Source organism: Amphiura filiformis, chromosome 4, assembly GCF_039555335.1.
Source record: "Amphiura filiformis chromosome 4, Afil_fr2py, whole genome shotgun sequence".
Taxonomy (NCBI): Eukaryota; Metazoa; Echinodermata; class Ophiuroidea; order Amphilepidida; family Amphiuridae; genus Amphiura; species Amphiura filiformis.
Window position 1 is genome coordinate 48,927,116 of NC_092631.1, and position 21,567 is coordinate 48,948,682.

Here is a 21,567-nt window from a genome sequence, read left to right on the forward strand (position 1 = left end):
CTATTTGCCATATTTGTTCGTCGCTCATGGAGAGCAAACAGTGTTCCTCACGCAAATATAATCCATATACCTTCCTCGAGTCGGTAAAGTAAAATCAAATTTTGAGATCTTCTCAAAAACTGTCACTTTTTGCAGGAATCTGTTATGCTAGTTGGATTCCTTGCATCATTTCCTTTCTGAAAATGTATACTTCTATATACTTCTCATCATTACATTTAGAGATACAATACAAAACAATATCTAAATTACTGACTCGAGGAAGGTATACAGACTATATCCGCTAAAGCCCAAAATAGAATGATATTTGGCGTTTATAAGCTTAAGGGCTGGGGTATGAACGTTTGGACAGTATTTATTTTGGAACATTAGAGCACATCAGACATATCGAATTGCATTCTGAATACGAAGAATGTCATTCTGATATCAAATAATTTTGATTTTTTGAAATTCACAATTTAATACACATTTTATGGCAAATCATTAAAAATTGATATTTTTGATATTTAACAGTACTTGAAGTAAAATTTATAAATCTGATGATTTATACTTAAAGTGTATGTAGGTGGGATGAAAAGCAGACGATCAATTGAAAATTTATTTTTTTTAAAAAAAACACAAAAAAAAATTAGGTCTTTTTGGGAAAAAAATCCATATCTTCAATATGAAAGGTCTAAATTTTCAATTGACCGTCGGCTTTTCCTCCCTGCTACATACACTTTAATAATATATCATTAGATTTATATAATTTACCGAGGACTGTTATATATCAAAAATTTGAAAAATATCAAATTTTTATAATTTGTCATAAAATTTGTATTATATTGTGATTTTCAAAAATGAAAATTATTTGATATCAGAAAGACATGCTTCAGTATTCAGAATGCAATCGATAGGTCTGAGGTGCTCTCATGTCCCACAAAAATACTGTCGAAACGCATAATAAACGCTCATTTTAGATCCCTTAAAGCGTTACAAAGATTTACGCATGCAGCTCTTCGCTCACTTTTTTGGCACAACACGTTATACACAGATTACAAACCACACACTTTTAATTTAAGTTTACCGGGCGCAGAGCAAAATAAACGGAGGTACACTATTTAGCTCTCCATGAGTGACACACAAACATGGCAGAGTTGGTACTCTTTGGTTCTACCTCATTGTGATAATACATAAAAGCACACTGACAATCACAAGCATTTGGCTTTGTTTTATTGTGTGTTAAATACCTTGTTGCTTTGCATTTATGGCAATAAGTTACCAACATGAATGTACAGAATAAGGATCTCAATTAACCCCATGACACTACTGCCTTTCTTACAGTGCCCCTAATTGGCTAATTACATGATATAATCATGTGAGTAACCAATCAAAATGGAGCTTTTAGATCTCTCAGTAATTTTAACCTCAATTCCCTTCAGCCCTACTGACTATTCTTACCATATCTCTGATTGGCTCAGCACATGGTATAGCTCTCTTTCTAACCAATCAAAATAGAGCTTTTATATCTCTCAGCAATTTTAACCTCAATTTCCTTCAGCCCTACTGCCTATTCTGACCATATCTCTGATTGGCTCAATACATGATAAAGCTCTCTTTCTAACCAATCAAAATAGCTGATAATTCAGTGCCAAATAGCATCTGATTTTAAGCGTGTATATTGTTGTGGTTTCCTTTACACAGTCAAACTAAACAACTATGACCCCCCCAGCTCGGGCCCCACAGATCTCTAACCTAAGTACAAATTGTTGGAACACAGTTTATAGTGATTAATCCGTCTTCCAAACAATGTCCGCACAGAAGCGCCCAAGTATGTACTTTTATTCTATCTTCATTTTGGTGTCTGATTTTGTCTTCATCAGACTACTTTTATTGCTTGCTCCAAAAATGCAAATATCTAAATATTGATGAAATAAAAACTATTCTGGTCCAGTAAGTCTCTGAATGCTTGAAGAACCCACAACAATATGAACATAAAGGATTCAAATAACTTAATGCCATCATGAAAAATGGATGCATACCATACCCTAAAATATACAGTGATGTACATATATGTTACCACCAGTCATCCCAATCCTATTGCTTTTTCTCTGGTGCAGTCAGTGCGTTATTTCATTGGGCATAGCTTCAAAATTTTGATTTGGTTGGGCTTGACAACCCGGATTACCCAAGAAAGCCTTTCATGAAGCTTATTCCATTGGGGTTCATTTGAACACTGGGGCGGGTTGGGAACAGTCAGGAGTTAACCCCAACTCTTCTTGAAACTGACTGCAAGCTACATGTACAAGTATGGCTCTTTTGTACATGAGACAGACAGCTTAACGTCCCCTCCACAGGACAGGATTCTCTCATGGTTCATATTTCCGTCTCTAAATGCACAAACATTACCAATTAAATTCAGCTTTTATTTTTCCAGGTCAATATCTTAGTTTTCCACTACCAGGAATCGAACCTCGGACCTCATGCACCAAAAGCAAGAATTCTAACAGAAGCAAGAATTCTAACTGAGCCAAACTCTCACTAGCAATGGTGCTCTCAAATCAATGGCATGTACACACACGTTTAAAGAGACCAAATAAGGTGTGCATGAAAAAAGCTACCTGATGAGGTGAAATCACTGGCTACACTAGAGCAAAGGCAGTAGAAATGTTTACAATGTACTTCTCCTTTCACTGAATGGCTATCAGATGAATGGGAACTAAATATGATAGTAATATAAAAAGAAAAAAATGACTCCTATTTCTGTGAAAATGGGATAAATGGGGAAAGTAACAAAACAATGACAAAAATGTCTGCATTAATAGTAATCAATATTACACTCTGATACAGAAGTGAGGTCAGTCTCTTACACAGCATCTGTGCATGTTGCTGGTCATGAAAATGCTTCCGTCTACATCTTCTTGACTTTATTTATCATGCCGGTCTTCAGAGCAGTCTTTAGATGCTTTAGATGCTTCGACATGGAATGGATGTAACCTCTTACACACATCTTCTTACACACAGTACGATAGTCTGCTTGGCAGTCTTCAAGCATGCAGTAGTAAATGTCCTTGTCCTTTTGCCTGCCATGGATTTAGTCTATACCAAATGTGCTAGTCTCTTCCACAGCTATCACAAGTTTTTCCAATAACTGAGCATAGGATGTGTATGGGGGAAGATCAAGCCTGTTGAAACATGTATGAGCCCTGAAGGAAGATAGAAAACAATGCAAATGTTATTTTGAAATTAATGTAACTGATTATATGAGTGCACAATGTACTATGTAAATGTGTGTGTGCCCAGTATGTGTGCATGTGTTGGCATTTATAAAGATGTGACAGTATAAAACAGGCTGGAACAAAAATTCTCATGACTAATTCTACAAAGTTTGTCTTCATGAAAGTCCTAGCAAGAATGCCCATGTATGTATGTTTGTGGGGGTGGGTTCGTAAACATCCGCTTCTGATGACTACTTGTGTTTCTATCATCCACTCTGCCCCCAATACCCAAATACTCTAAAAATAAATTTTTCTAACCAAGGACAATGATACAGGGGTCACACACATCAACTTCAGTCATTTGGTCAATAATACTTGTTTCTAAGTTTGTGTATGTGTAAGTGAGACAACCATTTTTTCCCACTTGTGCAAATAATAACACACAGAACCTACATGTACATATACCAGGTTCTCACACAATAATTAGGGTGGGGGTGCCTGTATGCAAACTGTGTAAGGTGCATGTTTTCGTATGAATGAGTATGTTCCAGTGAAAAACATGCTGCCAACAGAAACAATTGATAAATTAATTTACATAGCTTTATGTCACATCTTCATGTTAACAAAAAAATTTAATCATAATTTGTTAATAGCTCACCTTGGAAGACTTGTGATCTTGCCCCACTTTTCAATACAGAATTTGCGAGGCCCGTTGCTTCCCCTTAACGCTGCGAATCCCTCGTATGGTATACTGGATGTTCCTGTGACAAACTGTAGTAGCCGAAGACGACGCTCATTGTCAAACCTCTCCACGGCGTTCCAAAACCAGTTGACCACATGGTGTTTGTCATGGTAACCTTCAAAAAAAAAAAAGATTAGAATATTTGGATTTTGATTATTCAAATTCAGATAAGCCAAAATATTTAATCTCCGGTTCTGTGGGTTACATCCACAGAATTAGAGAAGGAGAACTGGGACTCCCTATACCAACACATACAATCACGCAGTCAGCTATGGGGAGAAAATTTGGGGTATTTGGGAACTTGTCGATGGTGCGTGGAGACGAACGAAAACAATTCTGCATCTCATCTGAAGCGTCTTGGAACTTGCGCGCAGGTTGCATCAAGTGTGCCCATCATCTCATGTCGCGCTTGCATAAACAACAGATGCCTTGATCGCATTCCGAGGCAAACCGAATCCCCCAATTTTTGCTCCATGCCTGTATCAAGATGGTGGTCGAGTTCCGGTTCTCCTTTTCTGTTTTTCCAACTTCTTCTCTTGATGTATGAGTAACCTTCTATCATCACTCAAGACCTTGTTGAAAATATTAAGTTTCAAGTTTTATACATCGATTACTAGCCCTTCACATTGCTATAGTGTTCAGCAAAGTCCTTCAGCAGTGTTCGACTGTGAAAAGATCTAGGTCACACTATGCAGCTTGATCTGCAAATGAGGTGCAGATGTGATGATGACGTGATTCAATTAGCCAATCAGAAACCCACTTCTGTGTTTATGCTGTAAAACAGCACCAAATCGACAGACTGCTGAGGGAACCTTGCGGGAAACTATAATCTTGATGCAATTAAATTTTTGGTTGCCAAGTTATAGACACTTTATCAGTTACTGAAAATAATCCGAAACAATAGAATTTGAGCACCTTTTTTTTTTGCCAATAACTACATTTTGAGTGCAATGATTATGACATACGCACCTCCCCTATACTCTGTGTGTTTCCTCCAGTCTGCTACATCAATCTCAGCTGTGCCAGCAATAACCAACTCTAGCTCTCTTGCATCAAATACTGATACCAGCCTGGAATCTACCACCTGTTCAAACAAAAACAAAAGCAGGGTGATTAAGCGACAGATAAAAAAACCCTGTTCTACAGGGGGGTGGGTGAACTTTCCAAGTAGGGTCGGTCAGTCTGGATTTTTTTTCATTTTATTTGGAAGAGACCCTAAAAATCACAGAAAGCTTGCAAATCTGAATTTCTTTTACAAACATTTGAATCTCTTTTCAAAATATTTCAGTCAAAAGCAATCCACTTTGGTCTAAAAAGGCTGTTTTTACTTGCATACAACTAAAATGTTTTCTTTTTAAAAAACCCAAAGGCAAAATCTAGGTTGGTCATACCTGTAGGACAGGTTTTTGTTTTTGGTAACCTTACGGAAAACTACATGCATTTCACAAATTTTAGGATGTTTGTTTGTATTTATCACTGAAGGGCCTTAATAAAAGATCACACTGCTGCCATAAATATGTTGAAATGATCATAAAATAATATATTGGTAACACCATATCAGAGAATGTTAGAGCCCATATGACATGGTACATATATTGCGAACTTGACACTGCACGCAAGCCGCTAATACATGCTAAACCCCAAATCGTCACTGGGCAGGTAAAACCTCACTTTTGGCCCTTGAACATGGATAAAGCCTTGTAGGTGTAGACTTTATATTGAATGGTTTGCTTCATCCATGTTCAAGGGCAAAAGTACATACTGAATTTTCCGCCCAGTGACGTAAATCAGGATGCCAACTAGGCAACATCACAGTGCAAAAGAAAGTATGTATATATAGCATGGCAGCGCAGCAACAAGATGGTAACATACACACAGTTGGACTATTTTGAGGGACTGACTGTCAATTCTTATTATGCTTATTCCCCATACATACACGGTTGTTTGATGGGATCATTTATTAGTTTTTTAAACAAAACATCAGGTACAACCAAATTTTAGGCTTAAACAGCTAAAAGTGATATTATGCTAATGTATAAAGATGCTTTTGGGTCATTCTCAACTTTAATTTTCCCTCTTTTTTACAAAATTATTCACATTTATAGCATTTTTTAAAGCTTTTTCGGATATAAAATAAATCTTTTAATGACAAAGTTGGTGGCGCTATTTAGTTACTGGAAATTACTCTTTCAAGCTTTTATACAAATAATTCCTTTTATTGTTTGATAAAATATGTTTATAAAATTTCCTTGTTGCTTGTTTCACATATTCCAGCTGTTTTAATGGCAGTATTAATCACCTACCCCTTGCAAATAAAGAAGTATGATTTAGGATAAATAGCGCCATCTATAGTTTGCATTTAGTTAATAATGAAGCCAATTCCATATACATCAAACAACCATGAGTACTTACCTCATAGAAACCCTTGACCAGACTGTCTGTCTGCTCTGATACACCCCTCTCTATTCTCCATTTCACCATCTTCTCAATATATTCCTTCTTATTTTTCTCTGTTACTGCGATAGTCTTGCCATTTGGTTTAAGTTCTCTCTCAACAAGCTGCAAAAATTCAATAACAATTGTACTTTGTGGTTACTTCTTATATCTACATGCATACAGTTGAATTCAAGTGGGACAGGGTGGTTATTGGTGGAGAGGTTGGCACATGGCTATAGTTCTGAGAAGAAGGGTAGCATTATCAGCCTCTGGCTCACACAATTTCAGAAAATTCTTTCAAGTTTTTTTTAAGAATCTACAAACTTTTCATTAAAAAAAACCCAGCAAAGATTTTCCAAAAAGTTTGCCAGCTTTGCTCTTCAGCATTTGTTCCCATCCTATATTTATAATGGTCTGATTCAGCTACCTATTTACCACAGATTTCCAAATAATTATGTGTACAAATAGTTAATGTGGATGAACACATTGGGGGAACCTGGTTTTGTTAGGGAGGCAGGGTAACAAATATTGATTATTTTTCTTCCATATATCAATGTAATTTGCACCAGCTGGGGAGAGAGGGTCAAGCTAACAAAACTAGTTTATAAGGCTTCATCATTCTTTGATTCTCTTATCACATCTCTGATTGGCTCAATATATGACATAGCCCTCTTTATAACCCTATAACCAATCAAATTAGCTCTTACACCCATGGGGTTAACATATGCATAACATCCCATACACTAACCTGTCCAAACATCTCTTCATCCACAGTAAACACCAGATCCAATGCATCTGTGATGTCATTATCCTTCATCCATAACAGACTCTGATAGAACTCGCTATCCAATGATTCCAGATCACTCAAGGTGCACGGTTGGCGCAGTAACGCTTTATAGAATGGCCGTGTGAAGAAGGCATCGAGTAAGAAATGGTGGATGATGGCTAGACCTACTACACGACCACAAAAACGGAACCTGAAAACAAAGAAATGAGTCGTCATGATATTTTTGCCTGCACTAAATATTTGGCACTAAATTTTTGTCTACATTTGCTATATTAATTGCAATGTTTGGAAACTAAAAGACACCTGTTTCTAATGAATAGATGAGATGTAAAACATACACAACTATCCTGATTGATCACTGACCACCTGCTTCATGAAAAATATGAAGATGATGAATGGAGAGCCAGTGGCGGCGCTACAAGGGGGAGGGCGCAAGGAATTTGCCCCCACCCCAAATATTTTTCTTGCCCCCAGTTTGCCCCCTCACTTTTGAGGAAAAAAACCCAAAATAACATAAATTTCCACTTTTTTTTGCTTTTTTGCACAAAATTTGTCGATTTTGCCCCCCCCTGAAATTCACCCCCCCTCCCGAAAAAAAATTCCTGGTGCCGCCACTGTGGAGAGCTGATTCATCAATCCCATTTCAATTTTCTCAGTACAAAAAGTGATTAAAAGCACATTGCAATGCAAATTTATTAGATCGCAATGTACTCATCATTCTCCTTGAAGTACAGAAGACAACAAAATAAAGTTCTTGAGTTAAAGCCAATATTTCAAAACAAAAGTTTTGGGCATTTCCTCCCTCCCAAGAAAATCAAGCATATGGGGTGGAAATGACAACATCCCTGATATCAAGCCTGGGATCTCCTTTACAGGACCCAAATTATTCCTCTTGTGTGTCACTTTTTTTTTTTTTTTGCTGTTAGGTAAATTAACCTTTTCTTTCCAGATTTTAATAGCTACTTACCAATCTAAATAGTTGTCAACAAAGGCAGACATAGGACTAATTTGTACAGTGTAAGTATCAATAGCAGAATATTCAAATAAACCATAGTATGGGTTGAACAGTTCTCTGGATAACAGAAAGAAGAATTCACGAGATGGACCACCATAATCCAATCTGAGGAAAGATAAATAAAAAATAAAACTTAAGTACATTATTAACTTGGTGGTGGTCAAGCAACAAATTGGTCAAATTCTGTCCAACATTTTTGTCCTAAATCAGATGGTATAACCTCTTTTGACATTGACATATTCATAGATAACTGTTCTTTCAATGTCATCTTAACACATGGGCATGAACAACTTTATTTCATTTATAACTGCCTTATCACAAAAAAAAGGAAGGGCAGTTTTGTGTTTTGAGATATAAAGCAAAAATATATTTGTAAGATTCATTCTATCAACAACAAAAACCACTTGCATAAAAAAAAAGTGTGACCCTTATATTTTCTTTTGTCATAGCAGACAGAACTGTAATGATTTTTATATGTTATTTTGAATTACTGTCAGATGGTGAGGGACTTCAGAATTTTACCAACCAAAAATTACCTGCTATTGGAGTATGGGCAGGTTTAAAATATAGTACTCTCAATGTGTAAACTGGAAAACCTGAGAGCAATATAAAACATGTAGATGTAGTCTGACTTACCCTTCCTCTCCTGCAAAACAGATGAATAGTTTGCATTTTTGGATGTCTTTTCTACTAATTGCCATAATTTTACCAAAGGCATCTTCTAATAGATGGTCTCTTCTTATTGTTAATCTGTAGATTAAAATACATAAATAATACAAATTTGATTTATACATGCAACTTTTTTTTTAAATTCAATGTTTATCTATTGTATATTCCTTGTAAGTGATTTTCATAAGTCCTATATACACTAGCTCTTTAAAATGATAAAGTACTGCAGTCTCATTTGGCTTATAAAATTTACTTTTTTCTCAACAATTTTCCATAGCTTAAGTCAAACAGGTACAGAGCAAAAGTACAAAACAAAGCTGAAAAAAAGAAAAGAAATTATCTTAAAAGCTTATTCTAACACCCCTAATTTAAATAATTCAATGTCTTGATTTCAACTTACTTTAATTTGGTAGGCCCTTGTCCGAATACCTTTACATCTAGTTTTCTGTAGAAACTTCTAAGTTTGGCATCAAAATCTCTCCTGTAGGGTGCTGGAGCTCTGTGGTTTGCTCGACCAACAACTACAAGAAATAATAACAAAGTTTGGTTAATTTGGACATCACCTACCATGAAACCATAAACAGAGGGAAGAAAAATTGTTTCTGGTAAAGGGAGAAAGATTGCTTTTTATAAAAGGAGGAGACAGGTTGTTTCTTGTAAGCAAGGAGAAAAAGGCACGGTGGCTCAGTGGTTACGGCCTTGGACTCATAATCTGAGAGCTTGCTCGGCGTGCGTGGGTTCGATTCCCCGTCCCACCACCGTGTTGCGCCCTTGGGCAAGGCGCTTTGTCTCGCTTGCCTCAACCCAACCAGGTGCAATGGGAAGCTGTTAGGGGTAGTCACAGTCGTTGTACTGATGGACCCTGCGCCACTTGTAGGCTGCAAACGTGGTTCCGACATATTCTAATGACGGCGGAATAAATGTAAAGCGCTTTGAGGCTGTTTACGGCATAAAGCGCTATATAAATATCTACATTTTTATTTATTTTAAAAGATTGTTTCTTGTATATGAGGGAAGAAATATCGCTTCTTGTCAAAGGGCGAAAGATTGTTTCTTGTAACAGAGGGAAGAAAGATTGCTTTTTGTAAAAGAGGAAGAAAGATCACTTCTTGTAAGAGAGGGTTGATCCTTGTGACCAATATCTCCTCTCACAATATTTGAATACATAATCATTTATTATTTTGATTTTTTTCTTGTATAAAATAAAGGAAGGTTTGTCAAAATCATGCAAATATTACCCAGTTTTTCTATTTTCATAACTGCTTTACGGCCAGCTTAGAGTTCAACATTCTACATGCTGTAAAAATTTCAATACCAAAACTTCAAGATGAGCAAACCCCCCCCCCCCCCCAAACAAAGTTAATTATTTTAGTGGAAAATCCCAGAGCAGAACTGAAAATGTATGCATCTATTGATCAGACACAGTGGACCAAGAATGAACAAATACATTACATTTGACTTTAACATCAGACGACAAAAATATATAAGGTAAAAAAAAAAAAGTTTGTCTCAAAGCTCACGAGCGGTTTGAAAACAAATGCGAAATGCGATTTTTTTTTTTTTTCTTTTTATTCTTATGGTATTTTTAGAAAAAAAATCTGATTTTTTCCGAACTTTTCCGGAAAAATTTTAAAAAAAAAAATTTGAAATAAAAACATTTCGGATTTCTTTTTTTTTTTTTCAAATCGCCATTTACAAACGCTGCAGCAAGCTTTGAGACAAACCTTTTTTGTTTTGGCCTAAGCTTACCCGGTGATGAGTGTGGCGACTGTTGTGGCGAGTCATTTGGTGTAATATTAGTGGCAAGTGTTGATCTAAACTGTTGTTGTACTGCTTGATTTGGCATATAACTCATAATATCCTCCTCAAACAAACTGAAATAAGAATACACACAAATACATTAATTTACTAGCTGCAATTGTGTTTCTTTTCTTATAATACTGTGATATGTGATGTGATCAAGCAAAATCAGTCGGCAGTCTGAAATATTTATTTTAAGATATAGCCAAACAAAGCAAATAATTCCTTTTGTTTCCTGCTGTTTTGGAAACTCTTTAACTGCTCATATCTTTTGAACTGGTTGTCCAATTTCAATGAGGTTTTCTGCAAAATGTAGCTTTGTAAATGCCTGTTACAATCCAATAAGAAACTGAAAATTGAATATGACCGACTTCAGACTGATTTTGCTTGATCACACCACATACGATGCACTGAGTTTTCAAAACTTTTTCAAAGCTTCATGTAAAATCACACAGAATTTTTCATGAAAGGGTACATTTCTGCATGTTGGTATTTTTGCCAGTACATTTTTTTCAACCATTAACAATATTATGACATGAAAAAAGTCAATATTCGCTTGTTGTTTAATTCACGGCCTAACCTCTATTTGTGAAAATTAGTGAAATAAAACCCTTGTGAAAATCACCTCTTATACAGTAATATTCAACTGGCTCTGTTAACATCACAATATTCCAATTTGCACATTCACATAAGCATACAAACACATTAAAAAGGTTCCAGATTGTAAAAAGTGGGTAATGGTGAATCCAACGGAAGAGGACACAAAACACATCAAGGATCAATAAATGATACAAGAGGATATCTTGAATATATGAACAACTGGAAAGAAAAAAAGCAAGGTACACCAACTTGACGTGGGGGAACAAGTAAAATACAGACTAGACAGTACGTAGTGGGGGACAAAATAGGCATTAGAAGTAAAAAGTGCACTAGAACAAGTGATGAAAATTATTGTGCACATAAGCAGACATGAAAAACCAAACAACCAATGTAGGCCTAAAAACAGGCAAAGTTTGATGGCCAAAAATTGCCAATTCCAGAACCCACAGAAGTGTCAGGAAAACAGTACAAAAGTACACTAGAGTGATGATAATCACTGTGCACATAGTAGACAAACAAAACCTAATAGACAAAAGTCAACCACAAAAAGTCAACCAACTTTTTGTCTGTTAGGGTTTTGTTTGTCTACTTTCCAGTTCAAATTGTATTGAATTGCATTAAAGTATTGAATAAGAATCACATGAAGAATCAAATTTTGACTGTTTGGAAATTGAAATATGATCTTATTTTGTCATTCTTGTCTTACATGAAATACTAACCTTAGTAATATAATAAGCTCCACATCATTGGATAGTCTTTCTAGTGCGTCTAAACCATCCTGCCGCACAGCTGCTACTTTTTCTCTGCAAAGAAAAAGGGCAATAAAAATAAAATCTTATTTTATAATTTCTTCCACAGCAACACAAGTGAATTCTTAAAATTATTGTACACTGCAAGATTCCTATTGCTGGTGCCTACTAATGTACACCACCGCCAAGGTGCCCAATTGGTATACACACACAGTGTACCAAGACAGTATCAATGTTGTTATTGCACATGACAAACCAGCATTGGTACTGCACTTGTAATACACTGGTAGTCCCCTTGTATTGCAGAGTACCAATCAAGTACCTTGGCATGGTGCACCTGTGCAGGTCGTCGCAACAGGATTCTGGTGGTGTACCTATGCAGTCTGTACTCCTCAAGCATCACAAACACAAGTATTCAGTATTTATTCAATAAATTAATATTATGTGGTTTGACACCAACTATTTCTCCTGGACTTTATTATTGATCATTTTTCAAACCTACGCAGCCACTACTTGTTTACAGTATTTATTCAAATTACACAACCAATCCTCTGCAGGATGGAGTCTTTTCGAGCTCATCACTGGGACATGTCTGTTTTTTGCGTGTATCAAATAACCAAGACTCTTATATGACGCTGCCATACAAACCTAATATAATCACAGGATTTATTCAGAAAATGTTCTTCTAGTAAAATAGTATTTTCCATTTATCCCCTTGCATTTTGTCCATAAATCCCAATTCCACTCTAACCAAGGGTGTTCTAGATCAGGAAGTAAAGTAGCCTTAATCAGATCTGGACATATCAACACTTGATGTTCAATTCTTGCACAATGCTTGTTTCAAAACATAACAAATTCAGTCCTACCTTAGTCTTGAATTTTGTGCCAATTGTGTTTGTCTTTCTCGAAGGATGTCCATGATGTTGGGCTGTCGTAAAAATGCCACCACTTTCTCATTGTAGGCTGTGGAAACAATAAGATAAAATAGATTGAAATGAATAGATGTCTTCACAAAGAGAGAATGTATGATTTAAAATCACTGTACTTTGTAGTTAAGCTGACTGTTAATCAGTGCCAAATCATTACTTTGCATATGGATTGGGACAATCATGTGTTCACCCTACTCTTTCCCAAAACTGACTGTGTATAGATAACACTCTATATAGATCCAAGACAACATTTGCCACTGAATATGCAGCTTTGAAAATATACCTCTTAAGCTGGGTGCTTTATGTTGTTTTGACATGCTTGAAATAAAAAAATAAAAAACTTATCATGAATATATATTGTGTAAACTTTGTTTTTATTTTGAGGTTTGCTGAGTAGGGGCACTGCGCCTTTCAGTGACAGTGCTTTCTCGATGCCTAATGAATAAAATTTCAAAAAAATTGTCATGTGAAACTTATTATAAAAAATAATGCTACAAAAATTAAACTTTGGGACAGAGAGAAGTGTGAACTTACCCAAAGGTACTTCTTCCCGTCTTCCTGAATCCCTTGATAATGTCTCAGCAGGTCTAGGTGTTACTGGAGGGCCGGATTGACGTGAAGAACCACTGGAACTCTGTAGTCAAACAAATGTTAAATAAATTATCCGGTAATAATGGTGCACAATACTGTTCATACAAACAGTAGCAGATATTGAGGTAGACTGAATCCATCAGTCGTCTACACTGCATATGAATTTGTGTTATGCTTGTAGTGATGACTGAATAACTTACTGCTCGTATTGTGTCGGACTCATGAAAATATTCTCGCGGGACTTTGGTCGTGTGCTGTAGTGCAACCGACTATCCGCGTGGTACTACTGTTGTTACAAAAGCACACTCTAAAGAACAAACTTGGTTACAAGGTCAATTTGGACACAACTGCACAGTCTCAGTGCAACCAGAATCTGACACTTCTTTTTCACATAAAAAAAAAGTGTGCAGTGATTTATAGTGCGCTACGCACAGGCACAACGTCTAGATGTTGATCCACAAGCCTCAGCACACTTTACAGGTTGTCGCTGACCACTACGGCCCACATCATTCCATAAACCATTAAACAACAATTCAGGGACTTTGTTGCTTCAAGAGCGCACACCCTAAACATTCCACAAATAACCTTCGCAACCAGGATCAACTCCCCGAGTTTCGTACAGGTTACAACGAGACAAATTAGCAGTAAGTTCCTTGCCCAGGGGAATTTCAAGCTAACTCAATTTTTACACAAGAGCGTACTAGGCATCGCCAGGGTTCAAACCCTCAACCTCTCACACCATAGTCGAACGCCTTATCCATTGAGCTAACTTGACTGAGAAATATAAGTTTGGAAGTTGACAAATGAGGGCAGCAGTCTAGGTATTGAGGCATTTTACCTCACTCAACCAGGGGAGATATTATGATATAATTACAATCTAAGTGGTGAGAGGAGCTGTGATATCGTTGTACCCTTGTTGAAGCAAATAATTCTGACATATTGGAATAAATTGTTGTAAGTGTGCTTGTACCTTATGGTGAAGTGTGTACATTAAATCACACACCCAAACACACACCCACCCCTCGCGTAGGCAGACCTCATTTTCCACTTGATTTAAAACATACTAACCGAGGACTCACACATCCGTTCTTAATCGCCATACCGTGGTCCTCACTCACACACACCAGAACACTTACTATCCAACCGTGGCCCGTCCTATACCACCCATAGGTGGACCCATTTTAAATGCATTTTTATGTTATTTGCGATGTCTTGGATATATTTAAAACACAGAGGACGTCCACGGTCACCGGGTGTCCTCATTTGACATGTGTGTATCCTTGTGTGTGTCCTCATTTGCCTGGCTACGTAAACGCACACCCACCCCCTCCCCCACATTTGATATAATACTTACCAAGGGATATCCATTTCTAATATCTTCTTCACCTTCGCTTCTACTCCTCATGTAGCCCTCGTGGCACCTGTAACAGGCTCGCTGTTGGATCAAGAATCTCTACTGGAAGACGGGGGTCAATAAATGTTGTTGTACGCGTGTTGTGATCTATGAAAAAGGCCTGTAACAAATTAAAAAGCAAAAAAGAAAACATGAGTCTGGAATAAATAAGTGGGTACATGTAAAGTCTTTTGAATTTGCAAGGTTTTACCCAGATTGAAGTCTGCCCTCCTTTTTGCGTACGCCATACTTCGAAACGGCTAATGGCACATTGTTGTTAGGCAGAAAAAACCTTTTATGTGCTTGTAGCCTTTGAATATGTTTAAAACAAAACTGCCAAAAGGAGATTTTGCTTTAAACATGTTCAGGGGCCAATGGCACATGGGAGGTTTTTCGTGCCCAACAAAGATGATGGGAATGATGAATTTTGGGGCCAGCTCTACCCTCACCATGAGTGAAATTGGTCTTAATGGCATATAACAAAAAACTTGACATGGAGTTGTGTGAGTTTTTGTACCCAACAAATTCAAAGGTCATTATGAGAGTGCACCATCATATTGGGATTAATGAATTGTGCCCTGGCAGATGAGCATAGTTGAGTTCTGTGTACGCGATGGTGATCATCAATTGTGTAGAAGAGGCAAAGTCTCCACCACTTTTAAGCAAGTTGGTGCTGGGGCTGTTCCCTCGCCTTGCACCACTGCCGTCCCGGGTTCAAGCCCCAGCCATGCCCAAGGACTGTATGTGCACTTTGTTTATCCCGATCCATTTGCTCTCACAGGTTTTCTCTAGGATCTCCAGTTTCCTTCTGCTTTCAAAATCGGTGATTAGTTGTTTGGTTATCAAAAACTTCTTTTCCTCATAGAATTTAGAGAACTCCACAGATAATTGGTGGATGTTACAATCTAAGTGTGGATAGGTTTGCATCGTTCGGCAGCAATCAACCAAGTCGATGCAATCAGATTCTGATGATTCACCGGTGGCAACAAAATTACAGCACTTTGAATTCTCTGGAAATATCGTTATATAATGTTTTTTAAATTTTATTTAAGCACTCAATGACCAATGGGTCAACCCCTCGTTGTCACAGTTGTTGATCAACCAATCAGTGTGACTGTTTATCATTTCTGCATTCACGCTCATTGATGCAGGACACATAATCTGAACCATTAGAAAATTTACTTTAATGCCTGTATAGAAACCCCAAAGTTAGCCTCCTTATACATCATCATCATTGGACACCTTAACCTTCCTGCTTAGAATTGGAAATCCAGCAAATTAACAAATTTTGTCATCACATTCCTAAATCAATCACATGCCAAATTATGTAATTAAATATTCATACAATTGAAATAAAACTTTTAATATGCACTTCCAGTTACTAATTGACAATTCTTGCTTCATATTTTATTTATAGGTATCCGATTTCTCTCCAGCGGTTTCTGAAGGATTTTATCAATTATCAATTTTACTTCAATAATTACATGCGGAAACAGTAATTTGAATGTGCCTTGAGCATACATTGGTATGCTCTTGATCTTTTTCTTTTGAGACATTTATCATGTTCGCATCTCAAAAACAATATTTTCCCTTTAATGCACTAATCTCAAAAGTTTTTGTTATGACATTTGGCCAATTGGCCAAAGCCAAGAAAACCCAATAGTCGCTCATCAGTAAAGGATACCTATAACACATACATACACACCACGACCAGACAAGTGGGTAAAAATCTGATAACACTGATGGTTATGAAGTAATGTAGTGCAACACTTAACATTTGACTCAGGAGTATAATTTTTGATGATATTATCTTTTGAAAATGGCCGGATTGATAAAAAAAAGTAATGTCTTGCCCATATTATGGGAGAAACAACTTGGAAATTGCCTTGTTATTTATTCTTTTTAAAAATCCCATTTTCACCCAAGCTGCTATTTACTCACAGTGCATTTATACTATTATCAATGTCTATGTTCTTTTACATTATTCCATCATCAATATAGCCTGCCCACAGATGTAGACTTGCAAATAAAGAAGCTGGGTCCTCATTGGCTATCTCTGGTTATGAAATATCAGCACTGTGTTAACAGGGTGCTGCTATTAAAAAGATGCCATTATTGATGATGAATGTAATGGATGATGCAATTCCGGGCACTACCAGTCAAATTATCTGCCTATTATAAAGAACTAATTTGATTGGTTACAAAGAGGGCTATATCATGTTTTTGGCCCAATCAGAGATGTGGTAAGAATAGTCAGCAGGGCTTAAAAGCTTTAAAATGCTGACAAATCTCAAAGCTCTATTTTGTTTGGTTACTCAGATGACTATATCATGTAATTGACCAATCACAGGCTCTGTATGAAAGGTTTGTGTGTGCTGTTCATAAATGCTTGTACTCACCTTGCCTCCTTTGTCTTTCTTTGATTCCCATCCTCTAGGCAGCTCCATCTGCGGATCCACAAACAGATTGATAAGTGCTGCTACCAGATCACGATTGTGCTGGTAATCAACAAACTTTTCTGGATCTCGTCGTATGCGGTTGACCATGTGTTTGACGGATGAGTTGCGTTTGAAGGTTGCCATGGCTTCCTGTTGGGTGAATCAAAAATGCATTTTACCACACCATCCATATAGAAGGAAAAATTAAATTTTCATCTTCTTTTTCTTGAACAGCAATTACACTTTCACTATGATGATTGAAACAATCTAGAAAACAATATAACTAAGTTATTCAACAATTAATAATAACAATAATAATGTAATAGTAACTTAAAAATTTAAAACTTAAGAATTTAAGAATTTAAACAGTTCCGTATCATGCCGGTTAAAAGAGAAGTACCAAAATCCAGCCTTGCCAATTATTTAAATTGAGAAATCAACTTACAGCATTGGAATGGAGGAAATTAAAGAAGTCCGCCCTGGTTACAAACTTGACTGCGGGGGACTCTAGCACTGATCTGCTGCCTGTGGGTGTCTGTATCTGAGATATTTGGTCGGATGAGCTACCTACAGGTCGGAAATACCACAAGAGGCAAATAGTATTTATAGGATTTGAAAGGAAAACAAATGATTAGGAAATTTGGGGTTCTAGTACAAGAACACCCTATCTGCAATAGCTGCCCTATGGCCATGTGACTATTTCTGTATTCTATATTGTATGCATTTGAATATATATGACACCTGGCAGCTATTGCAGATGGAGCTTTCTTGACTTAAACACTCAAAATATTGAATATGGAATAAGATTAACATGTAGAAGCTTCTGGCCCCTGTTGAGCAAAATAAAAATACACATTCAGAGGTTTCTGACAAGATTACTAACATTTCAGTGGTTTTTTTTAATGTGGCATTGACACATCTTTACTGTACCAACACTTGCCTGCAAAGGAAACATGCAACATACATTTCCTTTCTATTGAAATATACTTATATAAATATTATTTATAGGGGCTCACAATTGATAATTACAAGATATATGCAAAAATTACAAGATTTTAGTCATTCTTACATAATTAGGCTAAAACAAACAAACAAAAAATCTTTAATTTTCCAACACTTCTAATTTTCATATCTACTCTATACTCCTAGATTTATTAGTGAGAAATAAATAACATTCTTGGATGCTATACCTCCAAATACTCCCTGCAGAGGTTTTAACTGGATGTGTGATTGAGAGATCACAAATTACCATAAATCTGGATTCTATAAATAAAAAAGCCATGCAGCAAAGTGGACAATGTTTAGAAAGCCTAAAATAACGCAAGACACACACTTTAGTGATGTACTTTGTTAGAGTAAATATTATGCCACCATTATGGATTTCACTTGATGTTATACTTAAGGAAAAAGGAAATCCCTACTTCAGGGAAGATTTGCACTTAAGTGTTCATTACAAATACAGCCTTAGGCATCCAAGCTGTTTTGACTTGTACTCAGAAAATACTCTTTTTTTTTACTTTGAAATATTATTCTGTTCTGCCAGATGACACATTGGTCAATCCTTATCCTTTTAACCTACCTATAAATGATAATTAAAATATTTGTTGTTCAATGTTAAAGATGACAAAAGTGGTAAAACCCATTATTTGTTTTTGTTTTTAAATTATAGCAATACAATGAATTGTTCAGTATGTGGTAAATACTGCTCTTTAATTTCATGCTTTTGTGTTAATTTTTATTAAACAGAAAAGGAAACTATTTAAAAGAAATCAGAATATACATACTGAAATTGGGCTAATGGGCTTGATTGTTCAAGTATGCAAAGAAAGCCACAAAATGTCTCTCCCTTTTTCTACATATTAATTGAATATGGATTTTTCACCATCATTCCCTACTCTGTCAAACCATAAGATTAACAAATAAGCTATATTAAATCTGGCTAAACAGAATATTGTTTTAATGAAACAAATTATAATCAAAGACAGAATTTAAAAGAAGAGTTTGCATCTGACGTCATCTGTCAATCAAACACGGGCATGGTTTGTTTGCGAGTGTCATGATGGTTGAGTTTCTGTATGCGGTGGTAAAGCAAATGCCTTATGGTTAATTTTGCACCTTCAAATATACAAACCTCAAATGTTGGATCTTAGTAACAGGAAACTTTCTTTCCATAAGACACCATGTCAACAATGCCTAGAAAAGTTGCTTTTTGCCATTTTCTGTGATTCCTTTTCAAGTCAAATATTGTGTGTGTGTGTGTGGGGGGGAGGGTCACTGCATTGACCGTCCTCCCTCATTATATATTGGAAGGATTTATCCTCCCCCCCCCCCAGGATTTACACCTATGCTGCAGATAACCACTTACCAGGAGCTCTGTTTGTTTCACGATCTTCTCTATGATCATCAACTTGAACTGCTCTTCGTATGCTTTGGTACCTATATAAACACACAAATAAGATAACAATCATTGAGCAAAATGGGTAATACTAAATGAAAGTTCAAATCTCATTTTCTATTCAGAAATACTTCACATACTAAGCCAGTGATACACAACATATAGCTGGGTTAGCAATTCCATTTGGCCGACAAACTGATCAGTCATAATAGACCGTATGCAATAGGGCAACCAAAACTGTAGTAAAAACTGAAATGGCAGGGAAGTTGAGGCTTGGGCTACAAGTATTTCATAATAACTGAATCCAGTCTGTTGTATTGTTCTCTGGCATCCATCTGATGAGGCAGAGTTTTGATGACATATTATTGATTGCATAGGGTCTACTGATTTGATCACTCCTGCAGACCTTCACGTCTTGTGATTTTCAACTTCTGTGTATATTTGCCATAAGAGAACAGAAAATTACGATCGAACACTTAAAGTATTTGCAACATATTTGAATTTGATATCTATAAAATATATATACCTCCTGTCTTCTTCCAATCTTGAAATCAATATAATTTTGAAAAAAGTTGAAAGCTATCTTTATGAATGTTGATGTTTTTGCCAGCTGTTTACATTTTGAGAGCATGCACAGCGTAAACACAGAAGTGGGGTTCTGATTGGCAGATTCAATCATCTGACATTCATAACAACAGACACAGTAATCTAATCTAATTTTGTTGACAGCACACATGTCATTGCATCCAAGGTATGCTTGTGTCCAAGCCTCATTGAAATTCATTGACATACATTTTCATGGGGAGAGGGTAGAGTCTAAGAAAAGTGCAGCTCTGCAGAAATGCAATTAATTCATCCAGCGATTCAACTGGCCCAGTTGACTAACTTGTCACTTGTATGCACAATAAAGGAAACTATCTTTCTCTCTCTCTCTCTCTCTCTTTCAGGTGGCCCTCTGTAGCGCTGCTGTGGTCTTTGCAAGAGTACGCCATCTCCCTTGATCTAAAGCCAAGTGCGTTGCACCATGCATTCCTTGGTTAGAAACCGGTTCAAGATGTTGGTGGACATCCCCTTCCTCATCGGCCTTCCAAAGCCCATTGTAAAATTGTTTTACATCTCCATGTTTCCTGACAATATGGCAGAAAGTACTTCAGCTTTCTCTCCATTATGCCATTTCTGATGGTTAAACGTGTACCTATCTTGTCTAGGATCCAGGAATTTTTTCTGCTTTCTTTTCATGTCACTTGCAGAAGCCTCCTGTAACACCACCAACTCAAAAGCAACAACTCTTTTCCTGTCATTCTTGGTCATAGCCCAAGACTTGCATCCTTAAGTAGCAATAGAGGTTATCCACTTTACTCATGTGTGACTTCTAACAAAAGGCGCTGGTTCTCGTAGTATTCCTCATTCATTTCAAACCAATGCAATGCATGACCTTGGAGTTACCTGCATGACTTTGGCGGGCTATTGAAATAGTCATGGTTGCACATGCAGGTTCTTCTTTTGAAAGTCCTAAACAAGGTATAGCAGTCGCTGATAGGATATGCAGCTTATAGAACATGGATAACCTCTATGGAAAACACAGGAAACAATCAAACAATAAATAATGTGTATCAGGTCAATTTGAGAGCCTAGGATGTCAATAGGTAACAGATCCATTTCCTGACAATCCATCTGGTCCTTGGCCAGGTGACCAAGGGCTTGTATGCAGATGCTGCAGCATTGAACATTTATGGGGACTTGTCTGGGGAATAAGCTACAGCAGAGGTTGAAGAGGTATCACCATTAACAAACAAACAAACAAGCAAACAAACAAACAAACAAAAACC

The 21,567-nt window shown here is 36.7% G+C and overlaps 1 protein-coding gene across 1 annotated transcript in view; it reads right to left on the reverse strand.

Moving 5' to 3' along the window:
• Positions 1–1,876: 1,876 nt before the first annotated feature.
• LOC140151000 (E3 ubiquitin-protein ligase HECW2-like) overlaps positions 1,877–21,567 on the reverse strand; it is a 132,168-nt gene continuing 112,477 nt past the window's right edge. The window contains 17 exon segments of the mRNA XM_072173187.1: positions 1,877–3,182; positions 3,853–4,051; positions 4,906–5,020; positions 6,349–6,495; positions 7,121–7,349; positions 8,127–8,279; positions 8,811–8,924; positions 9,244–9,364; positions 10,593–10,717; positions 11,963–12,046; positions 12,859–12,955; positions 13,456–13,555; positions 14,867–14,923; positions 14,925–15,026; positions 17,305–17,493; positions 17,789–17,910; positions 19,709–19,779. Coding sequence (XP_072029288.1) covers positions 3,071–3,182; positions 3,853–4,051; positions 4,906–5,020; positions 6,349–6,495; positions 7,121–7,349; positions 8,127–8,279; positions 8,811–8,924; positions 9,244–9,364; positions 10,593–10,717; positions 11,963–12,046; positions 12,859–12,955; positions 13,456–13,555; positions 14,867–14,923; positions 14,925–15,026; positions 17,305–17,493; positions 17,789–17,910; positions 19,709–19,779 — 2,137 coding nt within the window. The 3' untranslated portion in view covers positions 1,877–3,070.